The 14,889-nt window shown below is 34.4% G+C and overlaps 2 protein-coding genes across 4 annotated transcripts in view; both read right to left on the bottom strand.

The window, feature by feature from the left end:
* LOC139482692 (RUN domain-containing protein 1-like) overlaps positions 1-14,889 on the bottom strand; it is a 726,769-nt gene that overhangs the window by 537,482 nt on the left and 174,398 nt on the right. The gene's annotated exons all lie outside the window — the stretch shown is intronic.
* Positions 1,559-14,889, bottom strand: part of LOC139482685 (uncharacterized) — a 106,635-nt gene continuing 93,304 nt past the window's right edge. The window contains exons 14-15 of the mRNA XM_071266753.1: positions 11,376-11,403; positions 1,559-7,839 (exon numbers count right to left, since the gene is read on the bottom strand). Of these exons, the coding sequence (XP_071122854.1) occupies positions 7,457-7,839; positions 11,376-11,403 (411 nt within the window). The 3' untranslated portion in view covers positions 1,559-7,456. The remainder of the gene's footprint in view (positions 7,840-11,375; positions 11,404-14,889) is intronic.

Here is a 14,889-nt window from a genome sequence, read left to right on the forward strand (position 1 = left end):
TGAGCAGGAACTACTTTCCCATCCTGAACATCAGAGATCATTCATGTTTTAAACTAATTGACACTAGTGAAGCAGGAACTACTTTCCCTTCCTGAGCACCTGTGATCATTCCCGTTTTATACTCATTGACAATAGCGAAGCAGGAACTACTTAATCTTCCTGAGCACCTGCGACCATATCCATTTTTTTTGTGATGGTGTTGCCCTTTTCTTACCAATTTTGCTTAGTGTACGCAGGAACATATATATTATGTTAGATATACTGTTCCCAGGTGTACGTTGTTAAGACGGTTGCATTTTTTGGGGGTGTTTTTCTTTCTTTTTCGTTTTTGTATAATCTGGTTTTCTTCAAATTATAAATTTTGATTGCAACTTGTTATCGTCGCCCTATATCTATTGAGTTGTGTTATTTACCAAAATGTAAAATATATAAAAACAAGAGTGCACACGCTGAAATGTCTCGCCTTCTATACTAATCATTGATATTATGTTGATAGTCCTAAGTATAAAGCTAAGCTTTATAACAACTGTACCATAAACTTAACATTAACCAAGATAACTAAACAAAGACCAATGAACCTTGAAAATGAGGTCAAGGTCAGATGAACCATGCCAGGCAGACATGTACAGCTAACAATGCTTCTATACAACATATATAGTTGACCTATTACTTATTGTTTAAGAAAAATAGACCAAAACACAAAAACTTAACAATGTGCAATGAACCGTGAAAATGAGGTCACGGTCAAATAACCTGCACGACTGACATAAGATCATAAAATATTTCCATACACCAAATATAGTTGACCTATGGCATATAGTATTAGATAAAAAGACCAAAACTCAAAAACTTAACTTTGACCACTGAACCATGAAAATGAGGTCAAGGTCACATGACATCAGCCCGCTAGACATGTACACCTTACAATCATTCCATACAACAAATATAGTAGACCTATTGCATATAGTATGAGAATAACAGACCAAAACACAAAAATCTAACTATAACCACTGAACCATGAAAATGAGGTCAAGGTCAGATGACACCTGCCAGTTGGACATGTACACCTTACAGTCCTTCCATACACCGAATATATTAGCCCTATTGCTTATAGTATCTGAGATATGGACTTGACCACCAAAACTTAACCTTGTTCACTGATCCATGAAATGAGGTCGAGGTCAAGTGAAAACTGTCTGACAGACATGAGGACCTTGCAAGGTACGCACATATCAAATATAGTTATCCTATTACTTATAATAAGAGAGAATTCAACATTACAAAAAATTTGAACTTTTTTTTCAAGTGGTCACTGAACCATGAAAATGAGGTCAAGGACATTGGACATGTGACTGACGGAAACTTCGTAACATGAGGCATCTATATACAAAGTATGAAGCATCCAGTTCTTCCACCTTCTAAAATATAAAGCTTTTAAGAAGTTAGCTAACACCGCCGCCGTAGCCGCCGCCGTAGCCGCCGCCGCCGCCGGATCACTATCCCTATGTCGAGCTTTCTGCAACAAAAGTTGCAGGCTCGACAAAAACCATCAGTCATGTTTGAGTGGAACAAAATGCTTTTATTTACAAGACACACATTGTAACAATGACACAATCAACATCAATATAGAGCAAAATAAGTGTACAAACAAAACAGAAACAATTCAGCATAGTTTTATTTACACAGTAAAAATTGTAAAACGTACCTAATACTACTATAACAGATAGTATGTTATAGTTTAGTAGTCTCAGAACGTATGCAACAAGAGTGCACACGCTGAAATGTCTCGACTTTTTTACTAATCATTGATATTATGTTGATAGTCCTTAATATAAAGCTATATTACAACTGTCACATAAACTTAACATTAACCAAGAAAACTAAGGAGTTGTCTCATTGGCACTCACACCACATCTTCCTATATCTATAAACATTGACCAATGAACCATGAAAATGTCAGATGAACCATGCCAGGCAGACATGTACAGCTAACAATTTTTCCATACAACAACAATAGCTTACCTATTGCTTATAGTTTAAGAAAAACAGACCAAAACACAAAAACTTAACACAGAGCAATGAACCGTGAAAATGAGGTCAAGGTCAAATAAAACATGCGCGACTGACATATAGATCATAAACATTTCCATACACCAAATATAGTTGACCTATTGTATATAGTATTAGAAAAAAAGAACAAAACACAAAACTTAAATTTGACCACTGAACCATGAAAATGAGGTCAAGGTCAGAAGACACCTGCCAGTTGGACATGTATACCTTACAGTCCTTCCAGACACCGAATATACTAGACCTATTGCATATACAGTATAAGAAAAACAGACCAAAACACAAAAACTTAACTATCACCACTGAACCATGAAAATGAGGTCAAGGTCAGATGACACCTGCCAGTTGGACATGTACACCTTACTGTCCTTCCATACACCGAATATACTAGACATATTGCTTATAGTATCTTAGATATGGACTTGACCACCAAAACTTAACCTTGTTCAATGATCAATGAAATGAGGTCGAGGTCAAGTGAAAACTGTCTGACCGGCATGAGGACCTTGCAAGATACGCACATACCAAATATAGTTATCCTGTTACTTATAATAAGAAAGAAGTTAACATTACAAAAAATCTGAACATTTTTTTCAAGTAGTCACTGAACCATGAAAATGAGGTCAAGGACATTGGACATGTGACTGACGGAAACTTCGTAACATGAGGCATCTATATACAAAGTATGAACCATCCTGGTCTTTCACCTTCTAAAATACAAAGCTTTTAATAAGTGAGCTAACGCTGACACCACCGTCGTAGCCGCCACCGGATCATTATCCCTATGTCGAGCTTTTTGCGACAAAAGTCGCAGGCTAGACAAAAATGACACGATTTATAACAGTAGCAAAATAAGTGTACAAAATAATACTGTGAAACACTATGTTATCATTAATGCGACACAATTTGTTAGATATATGCAATGATTGACTTGATCTACAACAGAAGTGGAAAATAAGTGACAGCTACATTGGAACACTATGTTATCAATAATATGATACAAATTGTAAGATAGATGTGGGGACACAATCTACAACATTACTGCAGTAAACAAATAAGATATATACACCATTCCTGCTCATTATTTGTATGACACGTCATACTTCAAGATTATTTTTATCTTCAGACAACTGATGTTTATTAGTAATAAAAAGGGAATAAAGATATTAAAAGGCAATCAGTTTAAATATACTGTACACACATAAAGCTACAGAAGATGACTCATTTTGCCATTTGATTATGGACTTTCCATTTTGAATTTTCCTCAGAGTTCAAATTTTTTTTATTTTACCTTTTTCTTAACTTTTGGGTGAGTCAAACTTGAGTTAGTGAACGGAAACCAATTTGGGGACGTACCTATGTACGAATGGAAGTAGAGGGACAAGGGTAAATCTTAATGCAACGGTGGGTTCATAAACAAATATGTTCATTATATGGCTCTGAAAACTGTCTCTTGATCATACAAAGAAGCTTACGTCCAACTTATGTAAATTTCAATGATGGTTTCAACTTTGACAAAATCTTATACTAAATATAAATGTTAGCTGTAAACACAAACTAAGTTAAACCAGGTGCTCCGCAGGGCGCAGCTGTATACGACCCCAGAGGTCGAACCCTGAACAGTTGGGGCAAGTATGGACACAACATTCAAGCTTGATACAGCTCTGAATTTGGATTGTGATTAAATAGTTGACACAACATAGGTTTCTGACACAGGATGAATGGGGTATAAGAACTTAATCTTAAAAACTTAAATTTTTTTAATTGGACATTTACCTATTATGGTCCAATATCCAAAATCTAAATACATGGTTATTCTCAGCATATCAAAGAACCCCAAGAATTCAATTTTTGATGAAATCAAATAATGTTCAATTTTGGACCCTTTAGACCTCAATGTGGACCAATTTGATAACTGGGCCCAAATAATAAAAATCTAAATACATGGTTAGATTCAGCATATTGAAGAACCCCATATATTAAATTTTTGTTGAAATCAAACAAACTTTAATTTTGGACCCCGATTTGGACCAACTTGAAAACTGGGCCCATAATCAAAAATCTAAGTACATGTTTAGATTCAGCATATCAAAGAACCCCAAGAATTCAATTTTTGTTAAAATCAAACTAAGTTTAATTTTGGACCCTTTGGACCTTAATGTAGACCAATTTGAAAACGGGAATAAAAATTAAGAATCTAAATACACGGTTAGATTTGGCATATCAAAGAACCCCAATAATTCAATTTTTGATGATATCAAAAAAATTTAATTTTGGACCCTAATTCCTAAACGGTTGGGACCAAAATCAATCCAAACCTTCCTTTTGTGGTCATAAACCTTGTGTTAAAATTTCATAGATTTCTATTTACTTATACTAAAGTTATTGTGCGAAAACCAAAAAAAATGCTTATTTGGGCCCTTTTTGGCCCCCAATTCCTAAACTGTTGGGACCAAAAGTCCCAAAATCAATCCCAAACTTCCTTTTGTGGTCATAAACCTTGTGTTAAAATTTCAAAGATTTCTATTTACTTATACTAAAGTTATTGTGCGAAAACCAAGAAAAATGCTTATTTGGGCCCTTTTTGACCCCTAATTCCTAAACTGTTGGGACCAAAACTCCCAAAATCAATCCCAACCTTCCCTTTGTGGTCATAAACCTTGTGTTTAAATTTCATAGATTTCTATTTACTTATACTAAAGTTAGAGTGCGAAAACCAAATGTCTTCGGACGACGACGACAAAGACGACGACGCCAACGTCATACCAATATACGACCAAATTTTTTTTATAGTTTTTGCGGTTGTATTAAAATTAAAGTTAGATTTTTTTTCTCAAAATTTCACTCTTATTATTAACACTTTACAATGCTTCTGTCAAAATTTCACGTTTGACAAATTTATTGGTTACCTTCAAACTTTAATCAAAGACTGACATTATATAAATAACACATAGCTGAGAGGGTGATAGAGCAGATTGTTACCCCGAGAAAACATTGTCAACCGAGGCGATAGTGTCGTATTTAATAGGATAGTGTCGTATTTAATAAAGCGCACACTTGATCAAGCGTCTCTGTGAAGGGTAATAGAGTATTTGTCATAGGATAGAGTCGTGTTTAATAAAGCGCACACTTGATCAAGCGTCTCTGTGAAGGGTGATAGAGTATTTGTCATAGGATAGTGTCGTATTTAATAAAGCGCACACTTGATCAAGCGTCTCTGTGAAGGGTAATAGAGTATTTGTCATAGGATAGAGTCGTGTTTAATAAAGCGCACACTTGATCAAGCGTCTCTGTGAAGGGTAATAGAGTATTTGTCATAGGATAGAGTCGTGTTTAATAAAGCGCACACTTGATCAAGCGTCTCTGTGAAGTGTAATAGAGTATTTGTCAGAGGAAAGTGTCGTGTTTAATAAAGCGCACACTTGATCAAGCGTCTCTGTGAAGGGTAATAGAGTATTTGTCATAGGATAGTGTCGTGTTTAATAAAGCGCACACTTGATCAAGCGTCTCTGTGAAGGGTAATAGAGTATTTGTCATAGGATAGTGTCGTGTTTAATAAAGCGCACACTTGATCAAGCGTCTCTTTGAAGGGTGATAGAGTATTTGTCATAGGATAGTGTCGTGTTTAATAAAGCGCACACTTGATCAAGCGTCTCTGTGAAGGGTAATAGAGTATTTGTCATAGGATAGAGTCGTGTTTAATAAAGCGCACACTTGATCAAGCGTCTCTTTGAAGGGTGATAGAGTATTTGCCATAGGATAGAGTCGTGTTTAATAAAGCGCACACTTGATCAAGCGTCTCCATGAAGGGTAATAGAGTATTTGTCATAGGATAGAGTCGTGTTTAATAAAGCGCACACTTGATCAAGCGTCTCTGTGAAGGGTGATAGAGTATTTGCCATAAGATAGAGTAGTGTTTAATAAAGCGCACACTTGATCAAGCGTCTCTGTGAAGGGTAATAGAGTATTTGTTATAGGATAGAGTTGTGTTTAATAAAGCGCACACTTGATCAAACGTCTCCGTGAAGGGTAATAGAGTATTTGCCATAAGATAGAGTAGTGTTTAATAAAGCGCACACTTGATCAAGCGTCTCTGTGAAGGGTAATAGAGTATTTGTTATAGGATAGAGTTGTGTTTAATAAAGCGCACACTTGATCAAACGTCTCCGTGAAGGGTAATAGAGTATTTGCCATAGGATAGAGTCGTGTTTAATAAAGCGCACACTTGATCAAGCGTCTCTTTGAAGGGTAATAGAGTATTTGCCATAGGATAGAGTCGTGTTTAATAAAGCGCACACTTGATCAAACGTCTCCATGAAGGGTAATAGAGTATTTGTCATAGGATAGAGTCGTGTTTAATAAAGCGCACACTTGAACAAGCGTCTCTTTGAAGGGTAATAGAGTATTTGCCATAGGATAGAGTCGTGTTTAATAAAGCGCACACTTGATCAAGCGTCTCCATGAAGGGTAATAGAGTATTTGTCATAGGATAGAGTCGTGTTTAATAAAGCGCACACTTGATCAAGCGTCTCTTTGAAGGGTAATAGAGTATTTGCCATAGGATAGAGTCGTGTTTAATAAAGCGCACACTTGATCAAACGTCTCCATGAAGGGTAATAGAGTATTTGTCATAGGATAGAGTTGTGTTTAATAAAGCGCACACTTGATCAAGCGTCTCTTTGAAGGGTAATAGAGTATTTGCCATAGGATAGAGTCGTGTTTAATAAAGCGCACACTTGATCAAGCGTCTCCATGAAGGGTGAGAGTATTTGCCATAGGATAGAGTCGTATTTAATAAAGCGCACACTTGATCAAGCGTCTCTGTGAAGGGTGATAGAGTATTTGCCATAGGATAGAGTCGTGTTTAATAAAGCGCACACTTGATCAAGCGTCTCTGTGAAGGGTAATAGAGTATTTGTCATAGGATAGAGTCGTGTTTAATAAAGCGCACACTTGATCAAGCGTCTCTTTGAAGGGTGATAGAGTATTTGTCATAGGATAGAGTCGTGTTTAATAAAGCGCACACTTGATCAAGCGTCTCCATGAAAGGTAATAGAGTAAATTGACACCCTCGTATTAGCCAATCAAAATCTTGCATTTTGACATGAAGTATAATAAAATACATAATACTGTTCATTAACTGTATGCTTTGAATAACTGATGTGGAACCCAATGAAAATTTAATAAACTTAGTTTGACTGTGTTGTGTTATTCTGTATAAATCGAACAGTCTAATTAACCATGTTAAGTTATCTTGAATCTGTTGAATGTGGAGCCAACATAAAGAACAATGTCAATGCAATGGTGGTCCATATTTTTTTTTACTAAAACCAAGACAAGGGAATAATGAAAGTAATGCCAACTGAATGTTTTTGTACTGTTTCTGCTATTGAAAAGGATTTAGTTTTTGCAGAAATGTTTTAAATTTTCCTTGTTTCTCCTCTTCAACTTCCTCAAGTGGAATATATTCCTTTACTCCAACTGTTTTAATGATTTCCTCCAAACATCTAGCACCTCTCCCTACATTTACCAATGCTTGAACCAACACACCTATGGTGGGCTTCACTTTCTTATCTTCTCTCCATTGGAATAATATTTCCTTACATTCTGCCACTAAATTCCATCCATTTTTATACTGGATTATATCTAATGATGTTACAGGTAATCCTAATTCTATACCAAGTGGGATAGATACTACACCAATTACTTGTGCTAGCTCATCTAATATTTCATCTGTTGGAATTAAATCCAAGTATTCTTCATTGAAATCTGTCAAATATTCTTTTTTTTTATTAAGTTATTTACGATCAGTTAATACTATAAACACAAGTTCTTCCAACATATACATATATATAATGTTTCAAATATAAATATAATTAATTAACCAGTTTGTCATCTTCTAGCAAAAACACTTACATCATAAAAAAAAACGTGACAGAAATAAGGGTTTAAATCAAAGCAATTTCACTCAAAAAGGAGCACTGGTGTTTTGAAGCATTGAAAGCATGCACCCTTTAACGATTTCTAAATCTATTTATTTCACACAATACAACTGCACATTCATTGCTGATTCTATAAAAGGTTGACTTACTTTACAAATAAATGAGGAATGTGTCAATGGGACACAGATGATGCCGCCACTTGCAGATAACTTCATAAAGGGGCATAATTCAAGAACGATAAAAGTGATGCTTCCTAAATTCATACTTTATCTGAGTTTTGTGGTTTTGTGGTGATATGCATTTTGTATAAGATTTATAATATTTAGTTGAGGCAGATTAAAGTGAAAGAACGGAAACGAAAAAATCTACAATTCACCCAATTGTAAAGTAACTCTAAAAAAAGGTAAAAGTGACGCAACCAAAATTCAAACGTGATCTGTGTTTCGTGAGATTAAGCATTGCATATAAGATTCATAACATTTGGTTGAGGAAAACTAAAGTTAGAGAACGGAAACAAATTTAGGGACTTACGTACATACTGCTGGGCGTAAAGACAGACAAGAATAATGACCACTCCGCTACAGCAGGGGCATAATAAAATTATGTTGCTTCTTAATTTGTGTGCATAAATTAAATTTACGAATACTTAAAGGAGGGTTTGTGACTAGTAATAAGTCAAGATAAGTGTTCACTAGTTATATATCAAACTTACCAATACCGAAAGAGAGTTGTGTCACTGGTTGTAAGTCGAGACAACTTACCTATATCTTAGAGGGTTGATCACTGATCATAAATCGAGGCAAATGTTCACTAGTTATAGATCAAAAGAACCAATACATGAAATATGTTTTTTCAATGGTAATAAGCCGAGGCAAATGTTCATTTGTCATAGATCAAACTTAACAATACCGAAAGGAGGGTTTGTCACTGGTAATAAGTCGAGGCAATTTAAGTGTTCACTTGTTATAGATCAAACTTACCAATACCGAAAGGAGGGTTTGTCACTGGTAATAAGTCGAGGCAGGTGTTAACTTGTTATAGATTAAACTTACCAATACCGAAAGGAGGGTTTGTCACTGGCAATAAGTCGAGGCAGGTGTTCACTTGTTATAGATCAAACTTACCAATACCGAAAGGAGGGTTTGTCACTGGTAATAAGTCGAGGCAGGTGTTAACTTGTTATAGATCAAACTTGCCAATACCGAAAGGAGGGTATGTCACTGGCAATAAGTCGAAGCAAGTGTTCATTGGCTATATATCATCTTTCAAGGGCAACTAATTTGATTAAAAGTCCACTTATACTTTTGGTGAAGTTTACTTATTTTTATATTTTGTCTTACATATCATATTTACTGTTGAAAGTATCAATTTCTGTCTGCGAGTTCATATGATAATAACAAAGAGCAAAAAAAAATAAAAATGGGTAGACATTGATATTCAAGGGAAATTACCCCTAAAGAGGCTAATTACACCAAAGGAATAGTCAAACTCACAAGTGGAAAATGAACTGACAATGCCATGGCAAAAAATCAAAATCACCAAAAGTCAAACAACAGTCTATATAACACAACATAGAAAACTGAAGACTGGGAAACACGAATTAATCTACTATATTTTCTGCTACAAAAAATGCCAACAATTGGTTAAAGGGCACTCATATAAGTATTCAATTGACGATTTCTATATATTTTCACTTGATTATAAGGGCTTATCTGGATTTAACCTTATCATTTGAAAGTCAGGGATGCATCAATACCTAACAATGTAGCAACAACTAATAAACAAATATATCAGTGTGTGTGGTGGATTGATACTTTAACATACAGCCAGTATTGAAATCAATATGTATTGTCCTTGCCAACTTGCCTTGTACTGAAAGTAAGAGAGTCAATACAAAACGTTATCATCAAAGACAAAACGAAAACAAGAATCTATATCCATACCCATATATGCCTCTGTCAAACTAAATTTAGAGTCAAACCCCATACATGGTATGTGATTTTAAAAAGTTCAAATCATAATAAAATGCTTCAAGACAACAATACTTATAAAGTTTATTTCAATTTACCTTTTGGTTCAGGTTGATATGACCTCAAACTCATAGTTTAACACTTAAACCACTTAAACTAAAACCTAAAAATGTCTCGATTTCAAACTACTACAGAAAAAAATGCCCCTATTTATCACTATTGCATTTTGGCATACTAAAGTTTTTTCCCCAGCTTCTTTGATATTCTTTAGAGTTTTCCAATACATTGATATACATAGTCAAACTGTCATATCATTTGAAGGATTAAAATGGACTCCGTAGCAACGACACACACACACCTATGTCTAGTTAGCGACAAAGAAAAAAAGACAACATTCAAAACCATCGAGCCACAAACATTTGTGATAAAAATTAACTGAAAAGTTCCGTAGTTTTATACTGTTATAGTTGTTAACGTCTACGTCATTTGGTAGCGAGGCAGAGAGTTGTCTCAATGGCAATCATCAGATCATACAACATCATCTTATGTTTATATGATAACAACTGTCGGCACAAAATATCCATACATATTATTTGATTTTTCGACCCTCTGAAATATTAAGTTAAGCATTCGAAGTTCCCATCAAAGTTACCGAAACCACTTATTCTTTTTCAATGAGTTTAATTATTTACTGCACGAAATTTTGTAATCAACATTTTCAAGATACTAGCTTAAATTATTAAGAATGAAGATTTATTTGTAATCATTAGCAAATTCATTAATATAAGCAAACACATGTTAGGTATTTTATCGTTTTGAAATATTTTTTTCTCCTATAACAAGTATAAAGCACAATAAAAATATAAAATAAAAAACATAGGCTGTTTTCAATGACACTACAAATAGCATGAAGTTATAATGAATTTAATTTAAAGATCATCCATTGCCCATTAAATTACTTGCTTGTTGAGCCAATGATAAAGTAAAAATAGAATGCGAATCAGAATGCATTGTATAAAAGCGCATAACAAGCTAACGCGAATCTCAATATAAACATATTGTATACACCTATATGTAACTAACTTCCATCAACTGTTTCGCCTTGGTGGCGGAGCGGTCTAAGAAGTTCAACTATTGCATCACTAGCCTGTCACCACTGAGGTTGTGAGTTTGAATCCCACAGGTAACAGGTGCGCTCAGCTCTAATCGTAAGTGACTATATGGTAGTGTCTGTTTTCTTACAGATGATTGGCGAGTTTCTCCGGGCACTCCGGCTACCTCCACCAATAAAACTAACATTATGAAATATAAGCACAATAAATCAACTGTTTTAATATTAAACCTAGGTTTGGCTTTCATCGATATATTAATTTGACTTAATTGAAAAACATACCACACTGTCTCTTTCTGATTCGTTTAACCTACAAAAATATTTTAGAAATAAATATAGATTATATGTGTACTGCGTTTCAAGTTGACGATATCAAAATATTACAGTGATCTTCCTTAAACATGTGTCACCTCAAGGTAGACCAACAACAAGAAGAACAGGAGGACAACGGACTGAAAGGCATACAGACTAGAACACTCGAATATTTGTTTCACAATTTCATCGGGTTGTAATGTTTTAACTTGATATGGAATGATGGGTTTGATTAACACACATGTAACGTTTTGCAATCGATTTCATAAAACAAGTTGATTTCCTTAAAAAAAGAAAAGCAATACGTGAAGACTGCTGACTGGTCACCAAAAAAAAGTTGCTGAATTTTTGGTTGCTTTTGAATTGAAATAGTTGACTTTGAATACAATAAGATAATGATGATGTTAAACACCTTTATTAGAAATATGTAATTGGGTGAAGATTCTTGCACCCGTCAGTTGAAGGCAATGTTGCATAGTTGTGAATAGAAAAGTGAATATATACATCTACTATCATTTTTCATAACCCTTTTGCAAATCTCAGTTTCTATAAATCTGAGGTTTTATGCAAATTGCACTAATCAATCGCAATTTAAATTTAAGCACTCAGTTTGCTTGATAATCTGAATGCATTTATTTTATCTAACTGCGTTATCATTATACTTTATATTAAACAATCATTAAAACACATATGTTTTGTCAAAAGGCAAATAGGTTCTAACAAATAAAAAAGTAAGACCACAAAAATACTGAACTCCGAAGAAAATTCAAAACGGAAAGTCCCTAGTCAAATTGCAATATCAAATGATAAAACACATCAAACGAATAGACAGCAACTGTCATATTCCTGACTTGGTACAGGCATTTTCAAATGTAGAAAATTGTGGATTTAACCTGGTTTCATAGCGCTAAACCTCTCCCTTGTATGACAGTCGCATCAAATTCCATAATATTTACAATGATGCGTGAACAAAACAGACAGTATAGGTAAAATAGACAAAATATTGGTACATCAGTCCTCATTGTGTCACAATCTCAAAACACACAAGTATTTAACAAAAAAGCACAAAGAGCAAACAACTCTAGTTTGGCATTTATTTTAAAAGGATCATATTACAGGGAACATGTGTAACTAAGTTTTAAATTGATTTAACTTCAACTTCATCAAAAACTACCTTGACCAAAAACTTTCACCTGAAGCGGGACAGACGGACGAACGGACGGATGAACGAACGGACCAACAGACCAGAAAAAACATAATGCCCCTCTATTATCGGCACTGATTTTCGAAATTCGTCTAAAGCATTGTAGATATAAATCTATAATATACGTTTTATAAAAATGTGGCAAGCATTGAACTAATAAAAGCTCTAACGCTGTTTAATGAATGTTTCCAAGGGGCATTACTCTTAAATTTTTTTTTGATCGGCACTAATTTTCGAAATGCATCCAAGCTGATTTATAAACTGTAAACGTCAGACACTATACAAGACCGTACGGAGGGATAGAGAGAAGGATGTCTGTTGGTATTTCGATGTCCTCTTCAACTCGTTGCGCGGGGATGATTAACTTTTGTTTTTATTTAAACTTTATTTGTTTTCTTATGAATAAAGCATTTTTTTTATATGAAGTGTTATATATTGTCTCTCAATATAGCATTTATGTTGTAGCGTAAAATGTTTAGTTGGAAGAGCGATAGTAATTAAAAGTTTTCAGTCTGCGAAACAGGTTTTGATAAGTATGGTCAATGTGGGTATGCCAGAACCAGAGTATACGGAGGCAGAAATCATGCACATGAAAGATACCGAAAGTTCCCGACATTTTGATATAATACACAACTCTCGCCAGCATAATACAAAATAGTGATTATGTACGAAATGTATTGCTGGTTTATTTCTTAAATGCCTACATCCTTTGGTCTATCGACAAATTGCAGGTACTATGTAACTATTAGTTGGCATTGAAGGAATAGTGTCTGATTAAAATTAAGTCAAAACAAAGAGTATAATATGTGCAGCTAAGTCTTCCAATTGCAATTCAGGGAAATAGTACTATTCTCGGTTTGCAATGAATAAATATCTATTTTCTTTTTGTTTCAAAAGAGAATTTTTGTTGTTGAAAGATTGACAGGAAAATACGTTGAAATCTTATTGAAAGATCAGTGGAAATTTATTAAAAATATCTAGAATAAGGAGGAAACCCTCAAGGGTGGTTGTGGAATAGCCATATGGTCACTCTTGGTCTTTTTTCCAACTGGCAGTAAAATCCTTGAAAATTTCTGTCCCTGTAGGAATTACTCTCAATTTTCCACCATTCATTAAGGTCAGCCCTTATTACAAAAGGACATATATTTATTGTATGTATTGTAAATATTTTCTTGTCCACTGGATGTTCAACATTAACAAACATTCAATAATCGGATAGATAACTTATTATAGTTTTTAACAAATTACAGTACCTAAAATACAATACTTTATGGAATTAAAGACCTTTTGTGAGCACGCTCACATACCCCACTTCCCCACACATAAGTCAAAGGGGCATAACTCCTAAAAAAATGCATAATAATTTCCACTTGATATGCACATCTACATTGTATGTCCTTATTATCTATAAAGTTTCATGAAATTATGTGGTGTGGTTTCAAAAGAGTTGCGAAGAACAGGACTGACGAACAGACGGATGCACAAACAGACGGTGGTGTTTAATCTAACACATGAATGATGATACATATTGTCAAGTACATGCATCGTAAATTGTTTCTTTTAGACTTTTAATGATATGGATATATATTTTAGTAGGACTGTATACATGTACATTTAAACGAATAAACTGCTGGAGGTAGCTGGATATGCCCGCAGAGGTCCAACCATGAACAGTTGGGGCAAAAATGAACACAATAAGCAAGCTTGATACAGTTCTGAATTTGGATTGTAATTGCATATTTGACATATTATAGGTTTCTGAATAAATGAAGTCATAGAACTTGAAATTGGTTATATTAATTGAATTTATGTTCAATTCAAGATTTCTTGCTGGTGGGCAATACACTCTGCTGTTGCGCAATACTTAGTAAATCTGTTGTCAGACTATAAACAAATAATGAATACTGCTCAAAGCACTTTAAAGGTAGTGTCTGAAAACTGGAACATCACCCTTGTTAATGAATAACTTGGAAACTTTTGATCTAATTAGTTATCAAAGTACCAGGATTATAATTGAATACGCCAGACGCGCGTTTCGTCTACGTAAGACGTAGTGACGCTCATATCAAAATAGTTGTAAAGCCAAAGAAATACAAAGTTGAAGAGCATTGAGGATCTAAAATTCCAAAACGTTGTGCAAAATACGGCTAAGGTAATCTATTCCTGGGATAAGAAAATCCTTAGTTTTTCGAAAAATTCAAAGTTTTGAAATAGGAAATTAACCACATAATTGAAATTCATGTCAACACCGAAGTGCTGACTACTAGGCTAAAATTTATA

This window comes from Mytilus edulis, chromosome 7 (genome assembly GCF_963676685.1).
Source record: "Mytilus edulis chromosome 7, xbMytEdul2.2, whole genome shotgun sequence".
In the NCBI taxonomy this organism is placed as follows: domain Eukaryota; kingdom Metazoa; phylum Mollusca; class Bivalvia; order Mytilida; family Mytilidae; genus Mytilus; species Mytilus edulis.